Here is a 15,005-nt window from a genome sequence, read left to right as displayed (position 1 = left end):
TATTATCTGTGTTACAAAGTGCAACATCTAACAGATTTCCAGAAAAATTAAGAAATTATAAAACTGTAATTCAGCTGACAAACCTACATTTTCATTGCAAATGTAGACAGAAAGGAAATTAATTCTACTTAGCCGTGCTCCATTATTTATACGCGAGTTTATAACTACAGTTACCCATATGTCTTCCGCAGAGCTTCTCCACTCGGGCCCGGCCGCTGCGGCCAGGTCGCGGTGCACCGCAATAAGGACTACCCCCCTCCCCCCGTTTGATTGTTTAGTACGTTCATAGTCACGATCACGGTGGAATACTACGTACCTATTGCCAAACAGTTCATTATCTGATATTCCACTGCAATAACCACGTCCCAGTGATCAATATAACGTCATATGATTTCATAAGTATATTTCTATAGAATAATTTTCTTTTATAACGCAGGCCTATATTATAGTGTTTTGATAGTATATACATAATTCTGCAGTATTATAATGACTCCTTGGATGTTAAAAATATCCGAAAATATCAAGGGGATTTAAAAATGAGCAAAGGTATTACCTTTATGCAGATAGATCGAAAAAATAATAAAAGTGATGACAGCGGCAGGGACCGAACGAGACAATACGCAAGTGGGTATCAAAGGACAAATTGACCATTAAGTGATTGGCAATAGAATTAACTAATTGCCCGGCGGCTTTCAACGGAATAAGGCGCAAATCGAAAAGGCAAACAAAAGAGTGCGAGGGCCCTCGTGATTTAGTTCCTTTGGTCCTCAAACTTTTAAATATTGCTAAAATAATATTTAGTGTATCTTCCTTAAATCTTTTTCGGTTTTTAGAATAATCAGTTCCGAAGTGTCGTCTTTTCATTCATAGATACGACACTTGTTGAACCAGAGATATCGAAAATTATTTTGTTTAGCAACAATCTTTGTCTTATTTAATCGATACTTATTATCAGGTGTAAGATGGTCATTCGCGTAAATTTTAGCTGACGTGTTCTTAAAACCAAGTCCTGAAGCATCAATACCTTTACGGGCTCGTGCAGCAGCGACAAAATTGTCTTTCACACAGCGGTTGGAGAGGCCTACTATTATTGGTTTCTCTCCCGCCCGGCTGCGATGCCGGACTCTCGTATAAAAACTAATTTGATCTTCAGTGATACGAATGTCGCAGCGAGTAGCAATCTTGTTCAAAATGTCAAAGATATTTTCGTTTTTTTGGTATGGAACACCTTTCACTTCGAAATTTTTGAAACGTGAGCGTTGTTCTTTGTCTAAGATTTCTAGACTGATCTGGACAATAGCATCGCTCAAGATTGAAATCTTCTTATTCGACTCTTCGAGTTTAGTGACTTTACCCTCAATTTCTTGAATTTTGGCATCGCGGTATGCAAACGACGTATTCAACTCCGTTACATCTGCGACGAGAGCCTCTAACGGCGCCAACGCCGCAGTCGTAGATTTTTGTTGCTCAACAATTACTTTGAGCTGCTCCATAAGCTCAGCATTGGATGGTACTAAAGCACCATCTCCAAAATACTAAAGTATTGTTGGAGACATACGACATGCACCTCCACAATTTCTGACGCTCTTGACCCAGTTTCGATATCCATTCTCAGAGATCTCAGAGCATGGAAAGTCATAAAATTTACAACATACACAACATTTAGCACCATCGGTTGATTGTCCCTTACATTTGTAACAAGTATACATCTTAGTGATTTTCAGCAATAAAATATATATGTAATATATCGTCAATGCTTACCATCAACATCATCGTGTGGAAACCACGTCTTCATCGATTTCGAATGACAACCGGTTGTGGGTATTCATTTCCGCTCTTTCTTGTTCCGGATACTACTGTTGTTTCTGAAGATGTTAGTGCTGTTAGCCCAGGGGGGTTTTACAGCTTCATGGAATATTTGCGTACAGAACAGAAGGGTCCGTGTGTTGCCAATAGCGTTGTTGAAAATTTTAGGGCCGGGAAAATGCGCTGTATGAGGAACTCGACCGCATAGGTAAACTAATTAGATCCAAAATACACAAAAATAAAATTGCCACTAATTTCCAGTAAGTTTTGTTAATTTACTGAGAATTGTTTTTTACCAATCGTTTTATTATTTTGAACAAAAACATTTTTCAAACAAATGTTATTTTCAGTCGAATGTTTCGCACAAAGCAGTTTTCTGGGGACGTAGTTTAGATGGTACAGTTACAGACTGAAAAATATTTAGATATTGACCAACAAAAACAACCAGCGTTTTATTGCGTTTAATATCTGAGGCGGCATCTTTATTTTATGGCATTACAGTATACTTAGGATTCGTACTGACTTATAGATTCCACTTACCGTTGCAAAAATATGCAAACTAAACGATATAAACAGATAATTAGTTTAGTTTAGTTTCACACAGTCATGCGGCGTATAAGAGATTCGTTACTGCGTTTGTCAATGCGGTGTTTTGTTGCAATTCAGACGTTACTCGAAGCGCTTCGTCTGTCAACAAGGCAGGTATTCTCTCTTCGCTAAGTGTCTGCGGTCAGGACACGCGGATTAGAAATCGGATGATAACATCTGTAGCCCGACGCGTGGCACTCACTCCCCTCAAGGGAAGCGTAGTTATTAGAAGGTAGTTTGAAGAATCTGAACATCAAGTGCGATTTATTGACTTACTTTTTCTGCTGCCGGCTCGTCGAACAACTTATGTAAACCTGAACAGGCCATTGTTGTTGATTAAAGGCAAGTATGCAAGTATAAAGCAGTATATTGTTATTGTGAAGGTGGTCGTAAAGTGTTTTTCTCTCATAACGCAGCCACTTTCGCGAATGGGAGCGATGTATATATCGGCGACTGCAAACAGCGAGCACCTGGTAACAGGATCAAACATCCGCGTTTAAGTTATGAAAGTGGCGGTGGCGTGTCTTTGTCGCGTATCGATGCCATTATTAGCAAAGAGTACCGCTATACGTCTTTACTATATAGAGACACAATCTGTGGGCAACGTGCAGTGAGCAACGAGCGTCGGGCAATGACCACATCTGACGTCCGCGGCCCATTCGTTAAATTTGTCAAGGTATGTTGATCTTTCATACCATGCTCATTTTTAATGAATAGTGCTACGGAACATATCGACGACAGCAAGAATTGGACTGTGGGTAGTGTGATGCGAGCAGCGGATAACAGATACCGCTTACATCCGAGGCCCATTCGTTAAATTTGTCAAGGTATGTTGATCTTTCATACCATGCTCATTTTTAATGAATAGTGCTACGGAACATATCGACGACAGCAAGAAATGGACTGTGGGTAGTGTGATGCGAGCAGCGGATAACAGATACCGCTTACATCCGAGGCCCATTCGTTAAATTTGTCAAGGTATGTTGATCTTTCATACCATGCTCATTTTTAATGAATAGTGCTACGGAACATATCGACGACAGCAAGAAATGGACTGTGGGTAGTGTGATGCGAGCAGCGGATAACAGATACCGCTTACATCCGAGGCCCATTCGTTAAATTTGTCAAGGTATGTTGATCTTTCATACCATGCTCATTTTTAATGAATAGTGCTACGGAACATATCGACGACAGCAAGAAATGGACTGTGGGTAGTGTGATGCGAGCAGCGGACAACAGATACCGCTTACATCCGAGGCCCATTCGTTAAATTTGTCAAGGTATGTTGATCTTTCATACCATGCTCATTTTTAATGAATAGTGCTACGGAACATATCGACGACAGCAAGAAATGGACTGTGGGTAGTGTGATGCGAGCAGCGGACAACAGATACCGCTTACATCCGAGGCCCATTCGTTAAATTTGTCAAGGTATGTTGATCTTTCATACCATGCTCATTTTTAATGAATAGTGCTACGGAACATATCGACGACAGCAAGAAATGGACTGTGGGTAGTGTGATGCGAGCAGCGGATAACAGATACCGCTTACATCCGAGGCCCATTCGTTAAATTTGTCAAGGTATGTTGATCTTTCATACCATGCTCATTTTTAATGAATAGTGCTACGGAACATATCGACGACAGCAAGAAATGGACTGTGGGTAGTGTGATGCGAGCAGCGGATAACAGATACCGCTTACATCCGAGGCCCATTCGTTAAATTTGTCAAGGTATGTTGATCTTTCATACCATGCTCATTTTTAATGAATAGTGCTACGGAACATATCGACGACAGCAAGAAATGGACTGTGGGTAGTGTGATGCGAGCAGCGGATAACAGATACCGCTTACATCCGAGGCCCATTCGTTAAATTTGTCAAGGTATGTTGATCTTTCATACCATGCTCATTTTTAATGAATAGTGCTACGGAACATATCGACGACAGCAACAAATGGACTGTGGGTAGTGTGATGCGAGCAGCGGATAACAGATACCGCTTACATCCGAGGCCCATTCGTTAAATTTGTCAAGGTATGTTGATCTTTCATACCATGCTCATTTTTAATGAATAGTGCTACGGAACATATCGACGACAGCAAGAAATGGACTGTGGGTAGTGTGATGCGAGCAGCGGATAACAGATACCGCTTACATCCGAGGCCCATTCGTTAAATTTGTCAAGGTATGTTGATCTTTCATACCATGCTCATTTTTAATGAATAGTGCTACGGAACATATCGACGACAGCAAGAAATGGACTGTGGGTAGTGTGATGCGAGCAGCGGATAACAGATACCGCTTACATCCGAGGCCCATTCGTTAAATTTGTCAAGGTATGTTGATCTTTCATACCATGCTCATTTTTAATGAATAGTGCTACGGAACATATCGACGACAGCAACAAATGGACTGTGGGTAGTGTGATGCGAGCAGCGGATAACAGATACCGCTTACATCCGAGGCCCATTCGTTAAATTTGTCAAGGTATGTTGATCTTTCATACCATGCTCATTTTTAATGAATAGTGCTACGGAACATATCGACGACAGCAAGAAATGGACTGTGGGTAGTGTGATGCGAGCAGCGGATAACAGATACCGCTTACATCCGAGGCCCATTCGTTAAATTTGTCAAGGTATGTTGATCTTTCATACCATGCTCATTTTTAATGAATAGTGCTACGGAACATATCGACGACAGCAAGAAATGGACTGTGGGTAGTGTGATGCGAGCAGCGGATAACAGATACCGCTTACATCCGAGGCCCATTCGTTAAATTTGTCAAGGTATGTTGATCTTTCATACCATGCTCATTTTTAATGAATAGTGCTACGGAACATATCGACGACAGCAACAAATGGACTGTGGGTAGTGTGATGCGAGCAGCGGATAACAGATACCGCTTACATCCGAGGCCCATTCGTTAAATTTGTCAAGGTATGTTGATCTTTCATACCATGCTCATTTTTAATGAATAGTGCTACGGAACATATCGACGACAGCAAGAAATGGACTGTGGGTAGTGTGATGCGAGCAGCGGATAACAGATACCGCTTACATCCGAGGCCCATTCGTTAAATTTGTCAAGGTATGTTGATCTTTCATACCATGCTCATTTTTAATGAATAGTGCTACGGAACATATCGACGACAGCAACAAATGGACTGTGGGTAGTGTGATGCGAGCAGCGGATAACAGATACCGCTTACATCCGAGGCCCATTCGTTAAATTTGTCAAGGTATGTTGATCTTTCATACCATGCTCATTTTTAATGAATAGTGCTACGGAACACATCGACGACAGCAAGAAATGGACTGTGGGTAGTGTGATGCGAGCAGCGGACAACAGATACCGCTTACATCCGCGGCACATTTGTTAAGTTTGTCTTGTTATGTTGATCTTTCATACCATGCTCATTTTTAACGATTGGTATTGTGGAACGTACGAACTTCATATTTCTTTCACACATCATCCTTATTTCCTCATCTACTTTCCTGGTAAAATTTGATTTTTATAATGTATTTTTATTTTGTTTTATTTAATAACAATTTCAAGGCTGACATGATTATTAAATGTAGAAGATTACGAGACATCAGCTTCTAAACTGTCCGCAGGCGATAGCACAGTGCATGGCAAAGGGTGGGGTGTGCTCTGGTCGTAACAGCTACGTCCTCGTGGAAGAGGTAGTTTCACGTGCGCCCACGCAGCGCGTGCTGGCTCCACGCGAGCGTCTCCTACAGGCGTAAAAAGCTTTCACGCCTGTTACCAATCACTGTGTGGTGAATATTCTGAAATGAGTTACATTAATTTGTTTTTTCTATTGGAATGTAAGAGGCCAGTCAATTTTGGCAGTGCCAACTGGAAGACAGCTTGTTAACACAAACTAATTTTAATATGCAAATTTTGAACACACTTTTTCTTATTATATTTTTATTAAGTTCCATAACCTGAATATTTCTGAAGCCATTGATTTTTGCACAGAGTGGAAAGTTTTTGTTTAAATCTATTTTATGATAATTCAGAGACATTACAAGGAAATGTTGTGTTACTTGTTTTATGAAGCCTAGGGACAGGCTTGTTATAAGCTTCTCCTTATTTCTAACAATACTAGCGCTAACTTAGTGTAAATTGCTATTTTTCTTAAATTTATTGTTATCCTGCGCACTTAGAACAGATAGTCATATATATACAAACCATGTAACATCACCATGTTTTCTACACTAAACTTAACAAGCTTATCTTTACTTCTGGATAGCTACATCTGCAAAATTCTTCTACAAAAGACAAAAGACGACACGGTATTCGCGATACTAAATAACATTAGTTTTGTCTAAGCCAACTGCAGAGTTAGACAGCAAACAATAATTCAATTTAATTTGTATTGTTGTAATCTAATTAGTTACAATGCTTTTTCTCTCTATTTTATCTTCATCAAGTCTGAAACTGTTGATTTTAGGGTTAAATGTACAGTACATTATTTTTTCCCAAATGACACATAAATTCACATATTTGAGAGATTTAACACATAATCTATAACCCTATATTATACTATCAAGTGGTGTGCACTAAGATAAAACAACACAAAACAACACAACATAAAGAAACAAATGTTAAAAAATTCAAATGGAATAACCTTTTGTATTATTGTTAAAATATTTCAAAACTTATTCTTTAGCTTTTTTTTTCAAATATCTTAAAATCTGTTTGGAATTATTTTTCAGTACTACAATTATTGAACTGACTTGAATATAATGCTGCATAAGCTATCTTTGCAAGTAAACACAAATAAATACATTAAGCTCCAAAAAAACTGCTGATAGCGATTTCCATTACTGCAAACATTTACTTTAGGCGATAGCAAATGACCAAGTCGAAATTCGGCCCTTGAGTCGTAATGCTTAGCGAAAACTGTCCCCTTGTCCATGTCCACGCTCTATTCCAGGCGTCCTTACGCCTTTTCACGAGAGAAAGAGGTAACAAATTAGTATATAATGGCTTGAGCCAGGGCTTCCGAGGGAGGCCTCGAACATTGATACTAAGATTAGGCTCCGGCTTAGCGCCATCTGTGCCTTGTCTCCGCAAACTCGCGGTGTATGTAAATGTCAACAAGACAACATGCTCAAAGTAATTACTAAAAGATAGCGCAGAACCCCAATTTTATGGAATGTGAGAATTAATTATTTACTCTGAGCCAAATCATTTTTGAAATTTATATATCATAGTTTTGTAATGTAGTGGAATTCGCCTAATTTTATTTCTAATTAATTTTGTAAATATGTGTATATTTAAATGCGATTAATAAAGCCCTTTGGTTTTATTGATTTAAATTAAGGAGTACCAACATTGACTGATTCCAACAATATATTATATTCTCAAAACGCAACGATAAATTTGTATAACCTCTATCCATCTCTATGCCAGGCTTAAAATTATTATGGCGTGTCCAATATATTTGTTTACCCGGGGCGTGGTTAGTTAGCTCCATGCGTTTTACTTTTAGCGACGAACGAACTGCGACTGATGTCGCTACTCACCCCATTTTAGAAAATGAATTTTTTTTTTCCCTTCTTTTCTAACTTTTGTAGAAGGCATATGCATTTAGACATAAATGGCACCTTGTTATTATAAATTCGTCATAAACGAGTGATGTTTAACCATTTAAATCAGGTTTCATTTTCAATTCGCCACCTATAGAGATGTAGCAACAAGATTTGTTTAATTCCTTACTAACCTGCACAGAGTAACTGTCACTATCAAACATCTGTGCGTGTGCTAGATGGCGCACAGTGACAATATTGTTTGGTCAGTGCTGCCAACCACAGGAACATAAAAAGCAACAAATAAATTTTATAAGAACAGTAAAATATTTATAAATGTAAATTTCAAATCATCAAATCTACTGTTCTATATAACATTCATAGAATTGATATACAAGTTATACAACTGCCGTAAGATTTAAAGCAAATTACCAACGTATTAAAAATTGCTAGGAATTGTAAGGTAAATAAAAAGTCAAAATGTAAAGATTTGATCATAATTATTGTTATTGATCATGCTTTACGAACTTGAATTGTATCTAAAATTAAACTGTTTATGATGATCCTAGCGTGTTGCAATGTGTAGCAGTTATTTTGTTATATTGTTAAGGCTTACATTTATATTTAAGGGTTATTATATATATTTAAGGGTTTTATAAATTAATTTATTTACATTTATATATGTCTGTAATAAAGCTTCTCATAGAAAAACTATAGTTGAACGACTGTTTGATCCTGCAGTTCGTAAAAGTATATTCCTAACTAATATTGCGACTCTTTACACTCCGCTGTCCCCACAGCGTGGAGTGTCGAGAGGGGTCTCGGGGGACATAGTAATTCTAGTATATCACTCGGTAGACATTCAAGTTTATTAGCGATTACGATGAATTGGGTTATTTTTGCGCAACTTTTTGAGACATGCACGTTTCTGCAATATTGTAAAATTACTGAGAGATATACACAAGAAATGTCGGCAAGTTTTGTGTCAAACAAGAGTATGAGACGCGTGCTCGCGACGGTTCGAGCACTTCTCAGAATCACTTGAAAAAAGCGATAAGAGGAGTTTGTAGAAGAAAAGTCGTATGGGAATATAGCACGCAATGTGTAGTGTGATTTATATTTACAAATAAACAAGTCTAAATCTAGAGGAAAAGATCTTTAAAGCCGAGCTCCATCTGGTTTGAAGCTTTTTTACAAAAACTTTTCGAATGTGGCTCGCTTCCAAAAAGTATTATCTGTGACCAGGGAAGGGCTAAGATTAGTGTCTTAAAAAAGTTAGGAGCAACAGTTGACGCCCCATGTTTCTTATTGGGTGGGATAAAGATATTTGCAATGTTGGATGTGCCCCACTTTTTAAAAAAATTAAGAAATAATCTTTTAAATAATAATTACACTAAAATATATCTATCTAAAATTGAAACAGTACCTCCCTACTTTGTTAGCTTACAGCAAACAATTGTAGCCACATTGCAGTTATTTGACCAAGAACATGACAATGGAATAAAATTTATTTTAACAAACCGGCTGAACCAAGATGTCATCGAAAATCTATTTGGTCTATTTAGAATGAAGACTGGGTGCAATAGGAACCCTACTGCGAGGGTACTGAGATCTGTATTCAGAAGCAATTTATTGAATAGTTTGATGAAACTGAACACCACAAGTTGGGAACCTGAAGCAGAAAAGTTTCTTGCAATGGAGGGACTGCAAAATTCTGAGGTTCAACCTTAGAAGTGGCTTCAAGGCATGGCTTCTCCATCAGCCGCCGAGATGAATGTCATGCCTCCAACTTTATCTGCTGACATGAACATCAAACCCTCAACTTCTTCAGCCGATATAACCGAACTGGATCAGAGAACACCTACCTTAGAAAAATGTTCCGTAGCCTACTCTTCTGGGTAGTTAGGAAAAAAAACTATTGAAAAATATAAATGCCGAAAATGTAAGGCGAATTAGCTGAAGGAGGATAATACTTTAAATGATAAGAATGAACTTCTAATTTTGCAGGAAACCTATAACAATATCGAGATCTCTACATTAAAAGCTCCCAGCTCTCAGCTTTTCAATACGATAGAAGTCAGTTTGAATTTTTGTTTGAATACTTTTACGATACATTTTAGTATGATGAAACACAAACAAAATGTATCAAGGTAGCTATCAGCTCACACATTTTGTTTAAAAACGTCATTAAGTGCTCAAAATATTAATTTTCCTTGTGATCAGGCAGCCTATTTTTTTTCTTTATATGATGGCCCCCGCTATTGGGGGCCTCTCGTACTCCTAACTTTTTGGGATCAGGGACTTCATTGTTCAATAATTTTTTCAGTCTTTTCTTTATTTATCACTCTCTTTCACGCGTCACAATATCTTTCGTTTTGCTCTTTTATACCTTCTTTCTTTCCTCGCCTTTCTTCCATCATCTTCTTACTCTAAGGTGGCTAGGTACATTTTATTTATTTTTATTCTTTAATTTTATCTCACATTTATTTTATCTTTATTTACACATTTATTTTACTTTCTTAATTCGTTATTACACATTTCTTTTTCTATTTCTTATTATTAGTTAACAATTTATTTTGTGCAGAGTTTATTAAGTACCTCATTCTATACAGTTTTATTTTTTTTAACCGTATTACTCGCCACCCTACGAGCGAAAGATGGGCGAAAGTTGTCGTCGCCCATCATAACGGCGATGCTCTCTATGTCTATCTTTAGCTTTGTTTCAGTGTCTAGGGCACTGCGCATCCGTGCACGTGCGGGACAGTAGGCTACAAGGTGGGCCACGGTCTGGTCCACGCCCGGTTCGCAGTAGCACGAGGGGTCCTCCTTGAGCTTGAACCTATGAAGGTACTCAGAGAACTCCCCGTGCCCCGTGAAGAGCTGGGCCAAGACCGTGTCCACCCCGACCTTGCGGAGCACGCGATAAGACTGCGTAGCATTCGGGAAAAATATCCTCGTTACCGAAGCCGTCTCTCCTTCCTCATACCTCCTATTCCATTCGACGAGCGTTTCCAGTCTAAGCTGCCGCTTGACGAATAAGATGGGGCATTCCTCATATACAGGTTTGCATTTACTCTTCAGGGCCGCGTCCTTGGCCAACTGGTCCGCCCTCTCATTACCCTCCGCCCCTGCATGCGCTTTCACCCAAAAGATACTTACATTCTTGCCATTCTCGCGCGCTTTCTTGACATTTTCTTTCACTCTTAACGCTAGGGGATGGAGGGTGTCAGGTCTCGCGACAGTCTGGAGGGCGGATCGCGAGTCGCTTAGTATGGCGCATTTCAGCGTTGACCCGCTGACCGCGTACCCCGTTCCTTCCGCTAAAGCCAGCAGCTCTGCCTGGTACACGGTACAGAAGCCGCCCAACTTGAGTTTTTTACTGTACTTCTGTGCGGCGCCCTGCATGACACAGAACGCCGTACCCACCTTGTCCTCTATGCGGCTGCCGTCGGTATAAATTACCTAATCGGCAGCCGCGGTGGCAAGCTGAGCAGCCTCCTCACCTGCCTCCAGGCAGGAGAACTCCACACCGATTTGCTCAGACGGGTGTGGTAGCTCCAAGAAGCTTGCCAGCAACTCCAGTTCCCGGTCTCTCACCACGTGCCGAGAGAAACCTCGCTTTATTTTAAATAAACGGGCTGCTTCTTGGACCCGCAGGTCCAGAGGAAGCAGCCCGGCAAGGATGAGGTTCGAGTGCAGGGATGCGGTCCTGTGGGTCCTCGCAATTTTTTGCGCGAAGCCCCGCTGGACCGCGCCCAACTGCCTGCGTACCAGCAGCTTCCTAGCCGCTGGCGCCCATACACTCGCCGCATAAAAAATAGTCGGCTCCAGCACCGCCAGATAGATTGTTCTGATCACCTCCGAGTTCAGACCCCAAGATACCTTTGCAACCCTACACAGCTGACGATAGAGGCCCTGTGCCTTCTTGCTCACGTTCTTCACATGGGTGTTGAACGTGAGCCTATCATCAACTGTGAGGCCTAGTATCCGGACTTCACCAGTTCGGCCAAGCGGCTCACCTCCCATGTTCAGTAATGGGTAGTCATACATCAGCTTATTGGTTAGCATCATCACCTTTGTTTTGTGTGGTGCAAACCTCAGCTTGTTTTTGACTCCCCATTCATGAATATGGGCGAGAACCGCATTGGCCCGACTCGAAATGTCCTGGGCCTTCTGCTTCGAGAAGACCAGCACGAAGTCGTCTGCGAATGCCTGGCAGTGTGTCCCGGTCTTTGCCACTTCCTCCAGGAGAGCCGCCTACGGATCCCTGCACGCACCCCTTGGTGGTCTCTCTGGCCCACTCTGCCCTCGCGTACCGTACGGACACCCTGCGATCGCTCAAGTAGCTGTCAACAAGGCGCCGCAGATTCGCGGGGCAGCGAGTCTCTGCCAGTCTGCATCGTATAGCAGGCCACCAGGCGTTATCGAAGGCTCTCTCTATGTCCAATGATACCAGCACTGCGATCTCCTTCTCCTTCAACCGACTTCGCAGATGCTGGACCAGGACATACAGGGAGTCTTCGGTACACCTCTGCGGCATAAAACCGTATTGGTGGCGGCTGATATACGGGGCAGTGTATCACCGGATCCTACGGACCATAATTTTTTCTAGGACTTTGCCTAGGATCGGCAAAAGTTCGATGGGCCTGTAGGATTTCGGGTGCGCGTAGTCTTCCTTATCTGGCTTCTGCAACGCTACGACCACTGCCTCCTTCCATCTCGTGGGGAAGTGGCAAAGCGCGAGACACCGGTTGGAGAGCGTCAAGAACAGAACGGGGTCCACGGCGACGGCCGCACGGCAGATGTCTGCTGTGAGTCCATCAGAGCCAGGCGCCTTCTTGGCATTGAAGGTCGATACAGACCATCGGAACTCCTCCATCGTAAACGGGGGGTCACATGTTTCATCATGGTCCCCCGAATTGACTTCATCGGCTTTTGCTCTTACAGATCTATGATCCACATTGTCCTCCCCGGGGTCGTCCTCTGGAAAGAAAACCTCCGCCAGCAACCTGGCTGATCCCTCTGCGTCCAGCACTTTACCTGACTGGACGAGGGGCACGTCCTCTCGCCTCACTCCCGTGCGACGCATCACTCGATGAATCTTGTCCCACATAGTCTCGCGGCCCTGCCGCCCGCAGAACTCCTTCCAGCTCTGGGTCAGAGCCCGCCTCGCTTCGAGGCGGTAAGTCTCCTTCGCGTCGCAATACTCGCGCCAGACCAGCTCCTTACGGGCCGGCCTCGCGGCTCTGATCCTTCTCTTCTTCCTCAAGACATCTGCCTTGAGGAGAGAGAGCTGTTCGAACCACCAGGGCAATTCCGTCCTCTTCCGCTTGAAGACCTTCGGCAGGACCAACACGCAAGCCTCCTGCACGCTTTCCACATACCGACCGACCATGCTGTCTAACGCCTCCTTTTCGGTGATCTTTTTCACCTCGGTAGGCGTCAGGCAGCGATCCGAAAGCAGCCGAGCGACAGTCCGATTGAACTCGCCCCAGTCTACTCTACGAGTATGGTACTTACGTGTAGTCGGCTTAACGTCCGTGCCTTCGGACTTCGCAAGCTTCAGATCGAACAAAATTGCTCTGTGATCCGACGAGGATATGGTGGTCGCAAGGCTCCAGCCCACCGCTCGGTCGAGCAGGGTGGTCGAACAAGCAGTAACATCGATGCAGCTGGAGTAGTGCTTCCCGCCTCGATACACGTCAAACGTCGGCTCAAACCCCTGGTTCAAAACATGCTACCCCAGGTGGTCGAGTGAGGCTGCAGTTACGACTCCCCTCCGGTTTGTGGACCGGCTACCCCTCCAGGTGTTTTGGGCGTTGACGTCGCCACCCAGCACCTCGTTGGCCGTCCCCAAGCCCTCCACAGCCAAACCGATCCGGTCCAGGTATGGTTCGATAGGCGTGTTTGGCTCCAGGTAGACTGATACCACCCCTATCTCCCAAGCCCCAGTTCTCAGTCTGGCCACAGAAATGTTTCCAGACGTGAGGTGGGGACATTGAGTGAAGTCGATGGTATCGTCGAATAGCACAATGGCTACCTTCACAACCTCACCGTTGTCTCGGGCAACGCATTGTACTACCCTTGTCCCCGGGTATTGCCGCGTCTCACCAATAGCGCCGATATACGACTCCTGAACCAATGCGAACGTCCAGCCTCTCTTCGGCGCTTCGCATATCAGTTCGGCTGTAGCGAGCTTGGACCTTTGCAGGTTCAACTGCACAACGCGATACCGGTGGCGCCTCTGAGATCTCCGGTGGTTCACCGCGGTGCCCTTAGCAATAGGCTATGGACGCTCGTGCAATGGCGTCCCACCTCTTTCTCACGGGGCAGTCTTCGTCAAACGCCCCGTGGTCCCACCGGTCTGCTTTTACTTGACAGCAGTTCCGACAGGCAGGAGGCTTCCTTTGTAGCCGATCCGGGCACTCGGCGCGAAGGTGCCGGCCACCACAATGACTGCACCTGTCCTCTTTCTCCGTGCAGAATCTCTTGGTGTGGCCGAAACCCAGGCACCGGGTGCATTGTACCAGTGGAGGGTGATCTTGCACTCTCACTCGCTGGAGGTCGACGTGTAATACGCCCGCGGCTATCACCCTGTTCCATACGGGCGGGGACACGCGCATGACTATATGGATTGTCTGCTCATTGCATGCTCTCCGCTTGAACCTAACCTCCAGTCGCAGATCCCTCTCAGGGACGCCGTCCAGCACACTCTTCATTCTCATTCTGGACTTTGATGGCCCGTACAATGTCCTCGTTGGTGTTGTAGGCCATCACGTCTCTCAGTATTATGAGAGGGTCTCTGTTCCTTACCTCTTCCAGGCTCAGGTCCTTCCCGTCCCGGAGTCCCTCGCGCACTCTCGCCAACTCCGCCTCCGTGCGGCAACCTATAATCACCTTACCGTCCCGCACTTTCCTTCTTCTATCTATGCGCAGTCCCGTCTCCGATGCTTTCAAAGTTTTTTTTATCTTAGCTAGGACCTCATCCCCCGTTGCCGTCCCGGCCGATACCGCCACTGAGTGCGTTGCCTTGCTCCCCAGTGGCGGCCTTTTCGCCGGTGCAGCCGCC

At 43.5% G+C, this 15,005-nt stretch overlaps 1 protein-coding gene across 1 annotated transcript; it reads right to left on the bottom strand.

Annotated features, from left to right (window-relative positions):
* Positions 1–860: 860 nt before the first annotated feature.
* LOC137920062 (uncharacterized) lies at positions 861–2,721 on the bottom strand. The gene is made up of 2 exons (XM_068763297.1): positions 2,671–2,721; positions 861–1,535 (listed from the first exon to the last, which is right to left on the bottom strand). The coding sequence occupies exons 1-2, from the start codon at positions 2,719–2,721 to the stop codon at positions 861–863; spliced, it is 726 nt and encodes a 241-aa protein (XP_068619398.1).
* Between the last annotated feature and the right edge of the window lie 12,284 nt (positions 2,722–15,005).

Source organism: Battus philenor, unplaced genomic scaffold, assembly GCF_028537555.1.
Source record: "Battus philenor isolate CCGP_79_NKW_IND1 unplaced genomic scaffold, ilBatPhil1.0.hap1 SCAF_1, whole genome shotgun sequence".
Classification (NCBI taxonomy): Eukaryota; Metazoa; Arthropoda; class Insecta; order Lepidoptera; family Papilionidae; genus Battus; species Battus philenor.
Note: the sequence above shows the minus strand (reverse complement) of the source record. Positions and strands in the feature narration are given on the sequence as shown.